This window comes from Corvus brachyrhynchos, unplaced genomic scaffold (assembly GCF_000691975.1).
Source record: "Corvus brachyrhynchos isolate BGI_N302 unplaced genomic scaffold, ASM69197v1 scaffold266, whole genome shotgun sequence".
Classification (NCBI taxonomy): Eukaryota; Metazoa; Chordata; class Aves; order Passeriformes; family Corvidae; genus Corvus; species Corvus brachyrhynchos.
In genome coordinates this window covers 188,970-207,114 of record NW_008238633.1, presented here as the reverse complement: position 1 = coordinate 207,114, position 18,145 = coordinate 188,970, and the positions used below count along the sequence as shown (strand labels likewise).

The 18,145-nt window shown below is 41.6% G+C and overlaps 1 protein-coding gene across 6 annotated transcripts in view; it reads right to left on the bottom strand.

The window, feature by feature from the left end:
• The window catches only part of FGD3 (FYVE, RhoGEF and PH domain containing 3), a 72,876-nt gene that overhangs the window by 15,233 nt on the left and 39,498 nt on the right, over positions 1-18,145 (bottom strand). For 5 of the 6 annotated variants that reach the window (XR_001862969.1, XM_017737341.1, XM_017737340.1 and 2 more), the window contains exons 8-16: positions 14,233-14,371; positions 13,380-13,438; positions 10,599-10,745; positions 9,840-9,932; positions 9,518-9,718; positions 7,806-7,885; positions 7,374-7,404; positions 6,788-6,889; positions 2,643-2,705 (exon numbers count right to left, since the gene is read on the bottom strand). Coding sequence is in view for 5 of the 6 variants with exons in the window: in XM_017737341.1 (XP_017592830.1) it covers positions 2,643-2,705; positions 6,788-6,889; positions 7,374-7,404; positions 7,806-7,885; positions 9,518-9,718; positions 9,840-9,932; positions 10,599-10,745; positions 13,380-13,438; positions 14,233-14,371 (915 nt within the window). In the remaining variant the exon portion in view is untranslated. The remainder of the gene's footprint in view (positions 1-2,642; positions 2,706-6,787; positions 6,890-7,373; positions 7,405-7,805; positions 7,886-9,517; positions 9,719-9,839; positions 9,933-10,598; positions 10,746-13,379; positions 13,439-14,232; positions 14,372-18,145) is intronic. The other variant, XM_017737344.1, reaches the window with a different exon arrangement.

Genomic DNA, 18,145 nt, shown 5'->3' with positions numbered 1-18,145 from the left:
TCTGAACTTCGTGAATTATGCAGCCTCCATGTGCTTCTGAAATGCAATGAAAAATCACTAAAAAGCTGGTAGAAAACTAGTGGGCTTAGGAGACTGCTGTTACCATTATTTATTATTTGCTATATAGCCAGAGAATCACACAGTCCCAGAATGGTTTGGGTTGGAAGTGACCTTAAAGCTCATCTCATCCACCGCCCTGCCACAGGCAGGGGCCCCTTCCACTATCCCAGCTTGCTCCAAGCCTCGTCCAGCCTGGCCTTGGACACTTCCAGGGATGGGGCAGCTTCTCTGTGCCAGATACTTCATTCTGTCTGGGCCAGCAGGTAGAAATTCAGCCCCTATGTTGTTCATGTAACTCACAGACACAGACTGATGAGACTCTTACATGAGCAGACATATGAGCTACAAAGCGGTTTCAATTCTTTTCCGTCTCATTATGCTCTTACAGGTGTATTTTCCATTTATAAATTAACTACTTGAAGCAACCCACAATGGGGTAGAACATCAGCAGGTGCTTCTGGAAATGCTTACTATAGGTTAAAAATAATTTTGAGTTATATAGTAAATTTTGTACTTTGTAATATTTTTGTTTGTTTCTCTACATGCCAACATTATACATGCAAGGTTTGCATTTCCTCCTACAGACAGAAGCTCTGCACTAGCAGTGCAGGCAGCAAGACAATTCAGCAAAGAGGTACCATGATGCTGTAGACAAGCAGATGATCCTTCCTGCAGTAGAATTTCACTATCTCATTATGAAAACGTGGGCACTGAAGAAAATCCCAGAAACCGCTAGAGCAGGCTGGGGAAGCACAGGGAGGAGCTCCCAGTTTGCTGGCCACCACTACCACCAAGTGGTCTGCATGTGAATCTGTTGAGCACACGATGTGCTTGTGCTCTCACTGAGCTGTTACTAAAGGGATGACAGCACTAAAAATTCATCTTTTCTGAAGGTGCAACTAACATTTTTATTCATTATTAACATTGATATTATCCATTTTTAGCAAAATTAGAGCCCAGAATCAACATTACACAATTTCAGGTATTTTTAACTTTGTCTTTTTCATCAACTCCATTTTTATTTCTATGTCAGGAATTAAATTTTTCTTTAAATACATGACTTCAGGAAAATTACTTAACATATCAAGATATGCTATGCAAATCCCTGACATGACTATTTATAATCAACTAAAAAGATACAACTTTTTATTTAATTACAAATAAAATTTACATTTCCCAAATATACTTAAGAGCAACCAAAAATTTTATGTGGGTTTGTTGTTGTTTTTTTTTTTTTTTTTTTTTTTTTTTTTTTTTTTTTTTAATACTATAAAACATCTTTTTTTTTAAGTAGCTCACTCAATACAGCATCTGTAACTCAAGGCACAATGCACTAATCACAAAACTGACTATAAATAAAGGAAAAAATTTTAAGCAAAAATATGAACTGAGAACAAAAAATAATCACCAAGGAGCACACTAATCACAAACACTTATAACCCGTTTTTTTATAGGTCAGGTTGCTGGCTCCTTTAACAGCTTTGCATTGGCACTCTGTGCACTCTGCCAGAAGTTTGTGCACCCTTCCAAGCTTGGCCAGAGGTCCGGAAGAGCTGCTAAATGGCTCCTTTGTTACTGAAATCGTCTATGCTAATACATAATATCCTATAGCACATCTCTACAGGTAAGGGTATTTTTGGTGGTTGTTTGTTCTTGTTGAGGCTAGTGTTCAGTAAATTCAACCAACCCTAGGCATTTCCTGAAAATCTTTTGTACTAGAAGAGCGAGATGAAAATTGGACTTTATTAAGGACTCAAACCCTTGGGTTTGACTCAGCAGCAGTCATAGTCCTTGTACTGAGCAAAATACCTTTGAAAGTATATTTTGCTTTCATGGCAGCCAATTTTTTACAGGTCAGAGATGTACAAAAGTACTATCATCTCTTCCTCTGCACGAGCAGAAACATGGAAAGCATTCTGTGGAAGAAATGCTGCTCAAAATTTGGTTCTGGAGATGAAATCCTGAGTTACACAATGTGACAGTATTAATCAGATAGGTTACCTGGCCTCATTTTGCCCTTCTCTCTCCAAGCAATCAGTGTAGCTCCCTATCACAATTTAAACACATGTGCACAAAACAAAACAAAAAAACCCCAAAAAAACAGAAAACACCAAAAAACCCCACAAAAAACAAAAAAAAGCCCACACAAACCTCTTCCTCTCAAACCCAGTGCTACAAATTGAAGGAACCAGCTCTGATGCACGTGCAGCATATATCTATTACTGAATGAGTTATATTGCTTTAAGAAGTCTATGCATGCTTTGAGGAGAAACCCCCACACATCCAGTACTGTTAATAAAGTAATGTCAGCTTTTTAACCCAGCAAATTGGTTGGAGAGTCTATTTCCTGGTTTTTGTGACATATCTGAGCAAGATTCAAATTCCCTGATGCTGCAAATGGTAAGTAGCTATGGGTATAACTTAGCCAGGAAGCTAATGACAGCACAGCTGCAGCCACACACAGCAGGATATAAACCCTATAAAACCGATATTGAAGTATGATTTTTTTTTCCTGCTACAAAGCAAATGTAACCCACCTCCCAACACTGCTCTGACTAAAGTATTAGCTTCAAATTACTCACCCCTCCTAATGCACCACCACCATCTGCTCCTGGCATTGATTCCACCGAGCTGGTGCTGGCTATCTGAGAAGAAACAGAATGACACAGAACAGTTTCAACATGGACATTCTTCCTCAAATATATTAAACACTGAAAACAGAACAAAGGAAAACAAGGGGAGGGGGAAAAAGAGAAAAGAAAGAGAGTTTACTTTCTGCCCCTCAACTCTTTGCGTGTGAGTACACTTTAATTCATATAATCAGATCACAGAATCATAGAATGAGCTGAGTCAAAAGGGACCTTAAAGCTCATCTTGTTCCAGCCCCCTGCCATGAGCAGGCACAACTTCCACCAGACCAGGTGCATATGTCGCACATGTGCTCAGCCACCCTCAAATATGGGGTGAGCTCTGATGTGGATGACCTTACAGATGGCACTGAATTGCCAACCTGCCTTTGGGTACAAACTGTGCCTGTCCCCCACATGCTGCAGAAAGGCAGTGCCGTGGTTTGAAGGACACTGCTGTATCGGAGCCTGCCAGCCAAAACAGCAAAGGCTCTGTGAAGGCGCTTGATTCTGAGAGGAACAAAATTTGCTCGATTCAAGCACTACTCAGTTAAGTTTTTCTTCTTTGCAATACCTCTCAATCCCTAAATAAGTGCAAAGTGGCATCTCTGTTTATTCAATCATAGAGAAGTATATGTACTAAACACACACAGATGCTTGTATATCTATATATATTCATATAGAGTTCATATATCTATATGTATGCCATACTTACATATACATTCAATAGTATTCAATACATGTAGAGGGCAAATAACAAGCTTTGTACATTGAGTACCAAAATCATAGGCTACAGAGTTTGCTAGTTTACACAGGGTTCTCAAACTATTAGATTCTTCATGATAAATTCTCCTCTTATTCCCATAGATCATACTTCCTTTATCAAGCAGACAACATCTCTTGAGATTATCCAAATGGCCAGTGCATTTTGGCACTCTGGCGTCATTTCATTTTAAAGCAAAAAGGTTTAATACCTCTTTAAGAGGCCAAATTGAAGAGCTATTAATTCTGATGCCTCATTGAATGTATTTATATTCTCATACAAGCAATCAACTCTTTAGAACAAGGAAAGGAGCAAATGCATCCCCTGGGGCCAGGGCTGTGTCACCCTAGAGCGCTTCCTCGGGGAATTTGATTAAATTAAGGGAAGCATCACTACTCAGCTCTAACCAGCTATTTCTGCCTCTGCAAAAACCCAGCAACCCTAAGGTGGTCACATTATCTGTTCCTCAGTCCTTTGCAAAGGGTGTTCTTTTCACTGGAATTCTAATCAACCCAGGGTTTTACTTTGCGTAGTAAAAGGACATCTGTGTGCTGTGACAAGACTTGGAAAAAGAAAAATGTGGAGAAAAAAACAGGGTTTGAAGAAGAGATTGAGAAAACCCCCAGCAAATTTAGGGAAAAGAATAAATTTCTCCAGCTGCCTATTCAGATCCCCATGTCTGTTTTTTTATTTGCAATAATGGGCTAAAAATCAAATACCCTCTACTCTTGCCTGGAAAATATTTTAAAAGGGCTTCTCCCTGTTACGTTACCATTACCACTCACAGTGCCTAAGATCTGGTAAGAATGGTTACTGACATGTTTGTCAGAAGCACCCCAGATCTATGGGGACAGAAACAGCAGAGTGAAATAATAACTATTCAGCATCTAACAATCATGATTTAACTAATAGAAGCATTCTCAATCTCAAATCTTGGGGATGTCACTTCCACAGAGCTCAGCTCTCTGCAGCACTTTTCCTTGCCAGCCTTCCAAGACTGCACAAACTGGGTCCTTTGCCACACCAGAAGCCTCCAAGTCTTCTGAGATGAAGCAGTGGTGAAAGAGGCCCTTTTCCTTGGGAACATTTTTAGATGGCTTTAAAAACACCCTTCACATAGCCCGGAAATGATGCAGGTGAAAATGGAGGAACTAAACCACAAAGGAACCTGAAAGCTTTCTAAAAAGACTTTTTAAAAAGACTACAGCTACCATTACCCTGCCTGGCACTGATGGGCAATGACACTGAATATTCCCCTCCTGACAGGTGAGAGTCCATTAATTGCTGAAGGCCTGTACAGGCATAATCTTAAGAATCAGGTCAAATTTCAGATTTCTGCACCTCCCAGAAACCACAAGTCTTCTGTAGGCAGATTTCAGGCTGACATCAACCTAAAATGCTGGTATGAGCTTATGTGAGTCAGCAAGGAAACACAAGCATGGTCAGAATTGCATGCACTGATCAGGAGCTGCAACCAGCCTAAGCACTATAATATAGTAAATGTATGGCCAAGGATGGGAGAAAAACAATTTGACTCTTTTCACAGGCTGATTTCTAGTAGCTGCTACAGATCCAGCCAGGAATCCATGAGTGCATATCTATTTCTTGACTCATGAGAAAAAAAGGATCACTTTTTCCTCTAAAGTTGCTGCCCAGTATTCCACACATGATATGTATGGTGGGTGCTACCCAGTGCAGCATATTGCAGTTAAGAATGTTCTCAGTATTTGTCCAGTTTTCCTTACAGGAGCAACTTCAGCTCATTTTAACGGGCAGCAATTTCTGTCACATTTAGCTGTTACAATGGTTTTCAACGCTGATTATCTAGAGAAGCTAATCTCCTAATATGCAGGTTAGTATTCTGGCCTTAAAGAAATTACAGTACAGACTGCCTTAATATCACAGCCAGGGATAAACCAGACTCCTGCTCTGCTTGACTTTTATGAATACTATAAATATGTGGCTACACCATGAACACAGAAGCAAAATCAAATTGAATTTACAAAGCAAGATAATAATAATGAAGTTGACCAGATGTTGTGTCTTAATTACATAGAAAGAAGTGTGCTGATTACTTTGCTTATTAGCCAAAGATTTTTTTCCATCAAAGCATCCTGGCTCTGAATGCAGCCGTGAGTTAACTGAAAAATATAGGCAAGAATTGAGTATTTTCTATTTTTTTTGAAGTATTTTCAGCTGTTGAGTAGCTCAGGATAAGTAAACTATGCCACATTCTGAAAATGGCTCATTGCTGGCTGCTATCAGTAGCAGTATTCTAGACTACAGAGTGTTGCAAAGATCTTCACTGGCAATCTGATTATGCTGGGATGAAAGGCATCTCCAACATCTCTCCTGAGGCCCCTGGGAAATCAGGCGGATAAAAAATCCGGATTATTGAGCCACCGAATCAGTCCTGAATCTCCAAGGAGAGATGTTAAAAATGGTTAGGTACCAAAACAAAAAAAAACCCCAAACAAACAGTTTAGGAGGCAGGGGAGGGGGAAGATAAAAAACTCCCAAAGTTCAACCTCTGCAAATGGACCTTCTCTCCCTCTGCTCCAAGATCTACCATGTCTGAAGTCATAAAGTCACAGGCAGCACTGCATGATATTCCGCAATATTTTGCTCTCCCAGGCCCTATTCCTCTTTAGCTTGTAGCAAATGCCTGTGGCTAAGGTTATCACCATAATTTTCAAGTTGAATGGAGAGATACTATCCTGATGTGAATACTTCTAAAACTGAATTCCTAGCAAACCAACACAGAGTGATACCTTACAGCTGAAGAGAAACAATAAACTTTCAAGACTATTTTGCATATTTAGTTGAAGAGTATTTTTTCTGAAATATATTTACTATTTATAAGACAGCATTTTAAAATCCTTTTAAAATGCATAATTTTCATTCCGATTCTTTAAAATATTTTAAATAATAATAAAATATTTCTTTGATTATATCAAAGAAATAATCCCAAAATGCATCTCTGATAAGATGGGGAAAAGTAATGAACAAAATTTCCCAGCCACAAAAACAACATTCCAAACAGCTAAGCACTCATAACATTGAGGAATTACACCTGTTCTGCTAAAAAAAGCCACCAGCTTGGAAAACATGACTGATGGGTCTCTGGAGTTGAATTGCCCTGGGTAATTTATTCCGTATCTGCACAGCTGAGTAACTGCGACTGATACACATTTGAGAGCCAGAGAAATGGAGATGACTGCCCTGTAATGTCATATAAAAATCCAGAACAAGACTCCACTATTTTAAAGTTAGCTGTGCAAGCCTTAACTGCTGGTAAAACTGCTCTGGCAAAGGAGAACGAAGCACTGGTACTTACTGAGGAATCAGGAAGATGCTCCTCCTCTTGTGAAAAAGAGCTATTGAAAGCTCTGAATGTCTCACTGTTCTGTTTGTGCTTTTCTATTGTGGCTTGAATCACCTGAGACAAAAATGTCAGCTAAGATGAGAAGCATAACCAAAAAAAATTCTCTCATAGGAAGATGGGTAGGATTATCGTTTGGTGAAAAACCCTTACACTTGTATAAATTAAAGGGAAACTTAAAAACCTTAAGTGGTGGTGTTAACCTATTATTGTTTAAGTTAAAAACTAAGACTGCCATCAGACAGTGTCTCTACAAGTCAAAATGGAAGAGTATACAAGGTCTGATGCCTCAGTCTCTTCTCCTACTGGGCTTGAGGAATGCAGGAAAAAGGAGCCCAGTTTGAGCTCCCAGATACTTTCTGGGGCCAGCTGGTCATCATTGGGACCATGACTGGACTCCACATTTCTCCATGAGCAGCTCCGCCAGACTGGCCCACCCAGCTTCCCTGCACAGCCATGTTAATTCAGAACCCCAAAATGATAATTTTAGATGCTGCCTGCATGGTTATTGCCCTCCTTATCATTGGTGGGTTGTACTAACATTAATCCATTCCCTCTTCTCCTCTTCTGTCCTGTTAAAACAAAAGAAAAATAGAGAAAGCATCATCATTCTACTTACAATATTTTCAGTTAATTCAATTCACAGTTTCACAGCTTTATATCCATTAGATTTTTAGCTTTGTTATCCACTATTTTATAAACATTATTAATAATTACTGACAATAATTATTACCAAGTGTCAAAATATTTGACTTGTTGACACAGTGGACCCCACAAGCACTACTTTAAATACTGCAAGCATTCAATAAAGGCAATCAACACACTTTGACTTAGGACCAACATTCTCTTGCATATCTAAGTTACCCACCTCTGCTGCTCACCTTGTGATTTAAAGCTGTCACACTCTCACAGCCCATAGATCAATTTCTCCATACATATTCACAAACCTTCAAAGACAGAACAAGTACCATACCTGGCTTGTAGTTCCAATGACCTCTTTTTTCCTGTTATGGAAAATGTATGAGCCACATTTTGCTTGGCAATTTCTTGGACCTGTAAAAAGCACATCAGCTCTTTACTCATTGACCTTGTCTTTCCAACATTTTTAATGACTTACAAATATAGTCATTCTCTGTCTTTCCAACATTTTTAATGACTTACAAATATAGTCATTCTCTGAAATGCTTAGTCGAAAGGATCATTTGGAATAAAGTATAGAAGTAGAAAAAATAAGGGAGTGTTTCCATAATTACCTGTCTTGCTACAAAATGTGTGGGTCTGTATCACCAACCAGACTCCTACAGCAGTAGGGGGAGAAAGTGGCTCCTGTGCCAGCCAGGGGACAAGGCAGGGCTCTCAATCCAAACACGTCACACACAGTCACCTGTTATTATTCTACTCCCCTTTGAATGGTTCTTATAAAAATTTAAAAACCCCAACTGTCGGAGACTGAAATGTTGTAATTTATAGTTTAAACACTTTCATGAAGGACTTTTGCCTATTATAGCAAAACTGTACAAAAGCTGCAGAGAAAACTACCAAAACCCTGAATGGAGCCCTATGCTGCTCATTGATGAAGATAAGATAAAGTGACTCAGGGGAGAATAATCCATTAACTGAGGGATCAGGCTTAGCACCTTCCGGGTGGAGACCACAGCCCTGGGGCTATTAGCTGCCAGGCTCGAAGAGACCCTCACACTAAAGGGTGGGGGCAGGAGAGGTTTTGGGTGTGAAGTGGAAAAGCCTCTGGTCTGAGCAGTGAATGCCCATCGTCTGGGGTGCAGAGGAGCTCAGCTGTGGGCCTCTTCACCTTGGGGAAAGCCACATCCACAAGAAGGGCAGCAGAGTCATGGCCCATCAAAGGCTCCCCCAAAGGGGTCCCCAGACTCTGCACCAGAGCACTGCAACGTGATGCAACACATCCACAGTGTTGCAAGGGACAGTGTCAAACTAGCTCTCCACAGGGCAGGCCTTCCCACCTGCATTAATCCACTGGATTCTATACTTTTTGGCATGGTGGTGACAGCAGGGGACCCTCACCACCAAGAAGACCAGATGGAGGGGAGCAATGAGACATCGTTGGGACCCCCGGAAGGGTGATCTGTTCCTACCTAACCCCTGTCACTCTCTCTCTGTCCCCCCAACCCATGCACACCTCTTCTCTATTTCTTTCTTTCCTTCTTTTCTTTCTTTCTCTATGCCTCTTTTACTATTAAATAAAATGCATCACTTTTTTTGGCACCAAGATCTAAACTCATTTGGTTTTAATCACATTTTGGGGTATATTTTGAACCTATCTGCGTTCGATCCATTTTATTCACAGAAGCTTATTTTCTTTGGTCTTCTGTGTTAAACCGGTTTGTAACACCAACCAACCAAAAAAACCAAAAAGAGATACAATCATAGAATTGTTAAGGTTGGAAAAGACTTAAGGTCATCAAGTCCAACCGTCAAAACAGCACCATCACATTCACCACAAAACCATGTTCTCAAGTGCCACATCCACATGTTTTTTGAACACTGCCAGAGATGGTGACTTCACCACTTCCCTGGGCAGCCTGTGCCAGGGCTGGACAACCATTTCAGTGAAGAAATATTCCCTAATATCCAACTTAAACTTCCCTTGGTGCAACTTGAGGCTGCTTCCTCTCATCCTGTCACCTGTAAGAAGACGCCAGCCCTCACCTGGCTACACCCACATTTCAGGCAGTTGTAGAAAGCAAGAAGGTCTCGCTCCTTATCTCCAGACAGAATCCACCCCAGCTCTCTCATCAGACTTGTGCTCCAGACCCTTCCCCAGCTCTGTTGTGCTTCTCTGGACACACTCCAGCACCTTAAGGTCTTCCTCGTAGTGGAAAAGCTGCATTGATCCAAAGTGATCCAAAGCTGGATTTTAGAATTTTATTATATTTTTACATTAATGTAATGTTATGTGCTTGGATTCAGCAGGGATCAGGAAGCTATCAAGAAGCTATCAAAAAAAAGAGGGAAAAGAAGAGATGCAAACCTGCAGTCCTGCAATGTCCATCTTCTCTCGGACACTGAACTTCTGGCCGATCAGCCTCAGTTTTGGCACACAGTACAGAACCATGCTGTTAAACTGCAATAAGGCAAGAGTTTAACTCAGGGGGTTACATGCTGGACACAGCTTGCATTGTGAAGGTTTAGGGCTCTGGTGTGTTTTACTCCAAGACATAGTTCTCAAGAAGAGATTTAAGGTGAAAGTGAGGCTGATGGATCATTACCGAAAGAAGTGGGCAGACAGAAACCTGTCAGCCAGTCACTTCTCCCTTCTGCCCCTCCCTCTGAATTTGACTGCCTTGGAAGCATGAGAGCTCTTCTCCCAGTGCCAGCAAGAGCTGGCCGTCTCCTCCAGCAAGGTGGTTTGGCTGGAAAGCACCTCCTGTGGCACTCTGCAAAAACCCAGCCTCTCAGGAGGGAGATGCCCCTTTGGGCATGTCAAAGGCAAAGGCACAGCATGGAAGAAAGAAGGAAATCCTTGAGGAAAAAGCTTCAAGAGAAAACTGCTGCTCAGAAGGAGTAGCTGGGCTCAGCTGATGAATGCTTTTTGTCTTTGAGCTTAGGAAGATGGAAAAGTACCACAGAACCATAGATTCAAAGGGTGGTTTGGGTTGAAAGGGACCTTAAAGCCTATCTCATTCCACCCCTGCCATGAGAAGGGCCCGCTTCCACTAGACCAGTTTGCTCTAAGGCCCATCCAACCAGAGCACAACTCTGAAAATAAAAGAGCAACTAAAATACTCACCAGGAATAAATACCTATCCTGTGCTGTGCCATTCTTTGCTGAAAGTTTCTGAATGTGTCCTTCTTTAATGAGCTCGTTGGCTGGGTTAACAATATCCTCTTCACCACCCAGGCGCTCATAGACTTCCAAAAGCTTGTGCATCTTTTCCTGCAGGTAAAACCCCCAGCAATTTAAATTTAAAAAAATTATTCCATGTGGTCTATTGCCCACTCTATCATTTCTGTGGTAAATTCATGTCAGTTGAATGAAAACAGTCTTTCACTTCTGCTATAGCTTTGCATTAATATTACAATCTGTTTCATACTCTTCAGTACTATTCCCCACTCTGGAGTAGTTGTACTGGATTAGTTATACGTGGATTGTACTATTTAATGACATTTTGAGATCAGTTTATTTTATATTTTTAGACTACTATTATTCAACAATAAATATGTATCACAGAATCATAAAGGTTGAAATAGATCTCTAAGATCATCAAGTCCAAATATTAATCTTTGGAACTTTAGAAGAAATGTCCAATAAAATCAATAGCCAAATTGGAGACGTGTACGTTACCAAATAATTTCCAAGTTTTAATTTATTAAATCAGTTTCCACCCCATGTTTCAGACTGAGATTTCTGCCACAATATGATAATTTTTCAGCTTCTGAGAAGTGTCACCTCTTGTGTTCGTTACTGATACAACTGGAGGTAGGTCGCTATCAGGAAGCACGGTCACATTCCACAGCTCTAAGCTAAGTCTAAAACCTCAGCTGTCTGGGGAATGCTGCAGTCCTATGCAGGGCCTCCATGGCCAAAAGTACCTCTGAAATAGGCCAGCCAAAATGCTTGAAATATACTTTTAATGTCATAAAGGCATCCTTGTATCTTGGTCAAAATTCTTTATGAAGGGATTACTATTTCCTTTTCAGCAAACCACTGTTTCTACTTTACATTAAGACATCTAAATATTAAAGTCCCTCTACACAGTATTCAAATGGATAAAGGTGACTCATTGACCCACTTGCAGCTGCCTTATTAAGCAGCGCACAAGCTTTAGCAAGTCAAAATAAGGAAGGTATGTACATCTTGCTCCTGAATTACAGCCTTTGGAAAGGTCAGGAATTGAGGACCAAGATCAGTCTAATTACACCCAAATATAGATAGGACTGAACACATCTCTGAATCAAATGTCTGCCTACCTATAGATTAAGCTGGAATTCCAGGTCTTTACACTCTTCGTTTACCCCCATAAGACTTGAGAATTCTCACAACAAATACACATCACACCAGTTCCTGTCTTAATCAATTCTTCTGACCAACAATTAAAGAAATGAACAGCAGAAAAAAAAAAAAAACACCAAAAAAGAAACAAAAACTCAAACCATTAAAATGAACATACTGCAAACAAAATGGAAGGTGGGGGCTGTGGACTAAAACAAGTAAGTAAATCATCTAATCCCCAAAAGGCAGCAGATTTTTTCCACCAAATGGGATGATGAGCAAGAGATTCCACTAATTTTACAAATAAACAAAAAGCAAACAAACAACAGTGACCTTATCAAACTATATATTTTTTAAAGGAGAAACTAGAACACAAAAATAGATCCAAAACCTGAGGAATATTTGCACTTTTAGGAAAAGTCAGCTTTGGAAGCATGATTTATTTCTTCTACTGCACGACGACAGGAGAAAGCAGCCAACAATTAATTCAACCCTCCACTAACTTTTGGAGGTTTTGCTACAGCACTCGCTTTCCTTTTAGTTTGGCTTGGACCTCACGCAGCAAAATTATTATAGCAGCCTTTTCCAATGGATTCTTGTGTACTGACACAAAAAGCAACTGAAACAAAAACCAATGAGCCAGTTGTTTCATATTCCTGATGTCTGCAGAGATACTGTACATAGCCCTCCAGAGAAGAGTTGTTAGAGGCCCAAAACCAGAAAATTTTCCACTAAAATATATCCTTATCACGAGTACATGCTAGACTCAAATAGAAACAGATGGTTTCCTAACTGTTTTCAGACATACTGACAATACACAGACATCAGCTGGTTACTTCCCCATAGCAGCCACAGGAAACGTGGTCTCACAGTGTCCCCACCAGCTGGGAGAGGAAGTAATGGTCTGATAGGGAAGGGAATATAAACTTTGCACCCCCAAATGGCCAGAGGGTGCTAAGACAGATACAGAGCATTTCAGGTCTGTTAGATACAAAATGTCCTGAGACACCTGGGTGCACATCTGCAGCTATAAAGCCCTTTTACTTTAATGGTAATGCACTGGCTCGTCTATATGTAAAACATGTGCTCATGTCCGAAATCTCCACAGTCTGACTGCCCAGCTTTTGAAGCACAGCTTTCCAAAGCTACCGATGCATGCAAAATGCACATTCTGTGCACTTAAGATGAGCTAAAATCAAATGAAAGCAACCTTCATTCTGTTGAAGACCTGCAGGACTAAAAAACTAGTGTGAAAATCTGCAAGGACACCTTGTGAATGGACCTAATTGGAATACTTTCAACATTTTTCAAGGAAAAGCAAATAATGAGTTTTATGAAGACTTCCTTTCCCAACTCATTGGGTCCTTAAGAATGAGGGAAGTGGAATTTAAGACAAACAATATACAGAAACTGCATTTACAGTAAAAAGAGCTCAGACATCCAACACATGTTTAAAGTCTGACTGACAGTCAGGTATTCCTCCCCAGTCTACCGTACTGAGCCTGTTGCAGTAGGAGGCCCTCAGTTTAGCCACGTGTTTCAGTCAGATCACGATTCCATTCTGGAATTGCTACTCACCATCTTCCGGATGGCTGCATTGGAATGGTTCGCTGCTGTCGATATCAGCTCCAGTGACTCTGCAATAAAGGTGTCAACGGTTATGCATTCTCTAGATTATACCTTGTAGTGGCACCTTGGGGGATGGGTTCACCTCTCTGATTATTGTTTTTCCTTCCTTATGATGTTACATAAGCAATTATAGACACAATCACTTCTGCATATTCAGCTGATCTACGTCTCATCTTTCTCTCCTAAAAATTTAGATGAGCCAAAGCACAGTGACAAAAAACCCTCGCGGTCTAGGAATCACCTACTAAAAGTTAAGTCTCACTTAAGTCTTCCCAAGCATATTTTTAAGACTGTTTTCCTAAAACAGGGCTTGCCTGCTTATGGTAATATGGACCCTCTTTTGGTTGAGATCAAAAACTCCTCGTAATCAAGAGAAGTCCATTTCCCCTGTTTCACCATATAAACAGAGTCTAACAGGCTTTCTTGCCGAGAAATACACAGTTAAATACAACACAAATTTAAAACAATTCTTCCTTTCTTCCTCTGGCTATTGCAAGGATGTCCTCCTGTCTTTGTCCTTGGCCACACAATGGATTAAATAAAAATGTCAGATGTTCAACTACAGCAAACGTCAACATATTGTCACCGTTCATTTGCCAAAGCTGCTTTCATTCCTAGAGCTGGCATTCCAACCCTTTTCTTCTCAACTCCAGAAGCATTCAAAATCCTTTTGCTTGGCCGTAATTTGATTAATTCAAATCTCCATTTCTAACATAGTCCTGGTTGTAAATATCTGAACATGTGAAGAAAAAACTGCCCAAGATTTCATTGAGCTTTTAGACAGAAAGGAGTTTACGTGTACTTTCAGCATCTTTCCTGTCTGGAGATTCTTCCGGAAGTTTCTTTAAATAGTCCTTCAGGAGAAGCTCATAACGAGGAATCCTTTGCACTGGTTCAAGCATGTGATGCTGCAAAGTCAGGTTCCCACACACCTCCTGTTTCTGTAATGGAGAGAAAACAAGAACAGGAGGTTTTGGGTTTGTTCCTGCCTTTGGTGTTTAACAGCAAGGAAAAATAACCATTCACATACAGCTAGAGGAATGTACAGGAACTTCTCAAGCTTTCATGGATCGACAGACTCATTAGGTTGGAAAAGACCCTTGAGATGATCAAGTCCAAACATAAACCTAACACTGCCAAGGCCACCACTAAACCAAGTCCACAACTGCCACATCTGCATATCTTTTAAATCCCTTCAGGGATGGTGATTCCATCACTGCCCTGGGCAGCCTGTGCCAGGGCTGGACAACCCTTTCCATGAAGAAATTTTCCCTAATATCCAGTCAAAACCTTCCCCTGGCACAGCTTGAGACCATTCCCTCTTGTCCTGTCCCTGTTCCCTGGCTGCCCCCTCCTGTCAGGGAGTTGTAGATAGCGAGAAGGTTCCCCCTGAGCCTCCTTTTCTCCAGGCTGAGCCCCTTTCCCAACTCCCTCAGCTCCTTCCCAGCTCCGTTCCCTTCTCTGGACATGCTCCAGCCCCTCAAGGTCATTCTTGTTGTGAGGAGCCCAAAACTGACCCCAGGAGCTGAGGTGGGACTTCACCAGTGTCCAGCACCAGTGCCCCACCATGGCTGGAACAGGCCTGGGTGCCCTGGTCCTTCTTGCCCACCTGAGCTCCTGTTCAGCTGCTGCCACCAGCACCCCCAGGGCCTTTCCTGCTGGGTCCTTCCCAGCCCCTCTGGCTCAGCCTGGAGCTGCAGGGGCTGTTGTGACCCAAGGACAGGACCCAGCACTTGGCCTTGCTGAACCTCAGACCACTGGCCTCGGATCCAGCCTCTCCAGATACAACCATGGAGCCTTGCTGCCCAACAGCAGATATCAGAGCTGACAGGTTTTATGTGACTCTTCATTTCATGTCTGGCTTTTTCTGCCAATATGCAACTCTCTTCTTTCAGAAGGCTCAGAAAAGCTCTTCCCATCCATGGCCCTGTGCAGCATTGTTCTCCCAACTACATGAAATCAGAATGCCCCCAGGGATATATTGCTTGCCAGAGCTCACTGTATGAGCAGCAGACACACTGCTCACACACCAGCTTTGAAAGGCGGAGCAGTCTCAAATTCTACTTTTTTTTCACTTGGCCAAAAAGGGGAGGAGGTTTGAGTCTAATTACACTAAATATCACCCAATAAGGCACTGATGTGCTCTGCATGCAATGGCACCGAGTATTGCAGTGTACCTGTTTTCATAGGATCCTGTGAAGCAAAAGAGTATTTCTATTTAAAAGAGGAGAGATGAGAATCTCAGTAAGAACCAGTAACTTGCTTTAAAGCACACAGGAAGTTTCTGCTGGCGATGTAATCTGACTCCACAGCAGCATGTTAACCACAGACACACACAAGGTCTTCTACACAGCATTATTTTTACATCAGCCCACTAATGTTGCCTGTTCTAGTGTAAGCAGCCTCTACAACCATATTAATTTCACTGTGCGTTTCTCAGAGAAAGGAACTTGTTTCAAGTATCTGAAATTTCCTCATAAATATTCCAGCCCACACCACGCTGCTGACTCGCTCCATTCTCACAGCAAGGCTGGAGATAATAGGATGAATGTCTGAGAGAAAAATATTAGCTGTCCTTCCAGAAATTCAAAGGACTAAACTCGGTTTCAAGAATATCTTGTCACAGTGTAAAAGGGAGAGCAATATTTCTGTTTAGTGGAGCTGAAGTGAATTTATTGCCTCTCAGAGTTTTACGGCACCAGAAAACACAGCTGTGAAGGACAGAATCAGAGAATCCAGGGCAGAGAACTTCACGCTACTAGCACTTGGATTTTATTCCCAAATCCACTTACTATAGCCCTCTTCATGTCCCTTTATTTCTGCAATAGGATGAAACTGAACATGGGACAGCATTAGGGAAGCAGAGGAGGAAGTCGTTTCAAGACCCACTTCAGCTGCATTCACATGCAAATATACCTTTTTGAAAAGGCACCAGTGACAAAGCAAACTTCCAAACAGGAAAAGTTTCATGCCATGTGATGTTTAAAGTTTACTGAGTTTGCAGTAGGATTCTTTACTAGATAAATGTTTATTCTGTATTTAATTCGTGTAAGAATCCAAAACACATAAATACATATAATAGATAAAAATATAAATATATATTAAAAAACCATATAATTATTTATTATATGTAGTATATACATCACAGTATACTTCTGTGATGGCATAAGGAGCAAGTTGACAGACCAAGTCATAATAAACTCACCAGCTACTAAGTTTTGGCCCCAGCAAGTAGATGTGAACAGAACAGAAAGTATTTTTATCTTCAAGGTCAGCTAATGTAAACTTGATAAATCACAGTCATCATCTTATTAATAGCATATGATTTTTGTTTTCTGCTTTCCCTAATTTGACATAATTAGTAACAGTGAATGCCTTAAGCTGTATAGTATACATACACTACTCCATTAGCAGCTTAGGTAGACAGTACATCCCCAAAGGATCTCAGCACACTTCAGCTGGTATGTTGATAACTCTCAGGGGCTTTTGATAGTGCAGAGATATGTCAGATGAGTGGACTAAGCATTCTGGGTCCAATCTCTGCCTCCTGCAGCTATGATCGTTGAGCAACGGAGCAAAAGGTGCTGCGCAGGTGTGACTGAATAACCTACAGTGCAATTCTGTCATCAGCAGGCTTCTGAGCTGCACCTCCTACCTGCACTGCCAGTGCCCACACTGCCTGGCAAGAGTTCTGCTCATGGTCTGGAACAGGTGCAGATCAACAGGTAATACACATCATTTGTGTTGGAAGCTTGGTGGTGGGAAGAGACAGGTGAATTTTAGGGAAGGGAATTGCCTGTGCTATAGGGAAAACAGTCCCAAAAGGATTTACCCTGCAGAAAGTCATGGCTTGCCACAGGCTGGGGACAGCAAAACACAGTGCTGCTGTGCATGCCCTTAGTGGGAGCAGGATGGGCGCAGGCAGAAAAAGGGTAAAAAAAGGCCATGTGGAGCAGCAGCATGGCAGGAAAGGACCTTCCCCAGTCCTTGCTTCTCCAAACTTTTGTCTGAGTCTCTGACACAACCCTAAACCTCCACACAGGGCCTCTCCTCTCCCAGCTTGCTAGGGGATTACTTGATTCCTGACAGCTGGCCCAGCCACAATCCTCCCATTTAGGGCAGGCAGCTGCGCTCCCTGCTCAAGCTTAACCCACTCCTTGCCAGCCCTCCCCTCCCAAAGGATGGTATCTCCTTTCCCAGGAGTGCCGAAGGGATGCTCATGAGCATGCTGGAGCCTGCATCTCTTCAGCTGGCCCAGGGGCCGAGCAGGATAGAGCAGTTTTATGGATACATCAGCGTAACCGGAGCTCTTCCCCTCTCCCTGAGCAGCTTTCCGTGTAATTATGAGAAAACACATGAAAATCCATGTTAAGCATCCTCCTGTGGAGCTATGATCCCACAAGCTGTGTGCCACTTTGGAAGCCTCAGGAAAACCAGACAAACAGGAGATGCTGTCAGTGACATGTCCAAACTCAAACCCACCCACTTCAAAATGAAAATGTATTAATTTAAAAAAAAAATAAAATTAGAAATGAGGGAGACAAATCCAAAAGAGTCAGAATTACTGGGCCAAGGGTGAAGTTTCATTCTGTGACTTCTGATACTCCTCTTAAACCACAGAATCTTGGAATGGTTTGGGTTGGAAGGGACCTTGAAGACCATCCAGTCCAACCCGTGTCCACTATCCGAGGTTGCTGCTAGCCCCATCCAGCCTG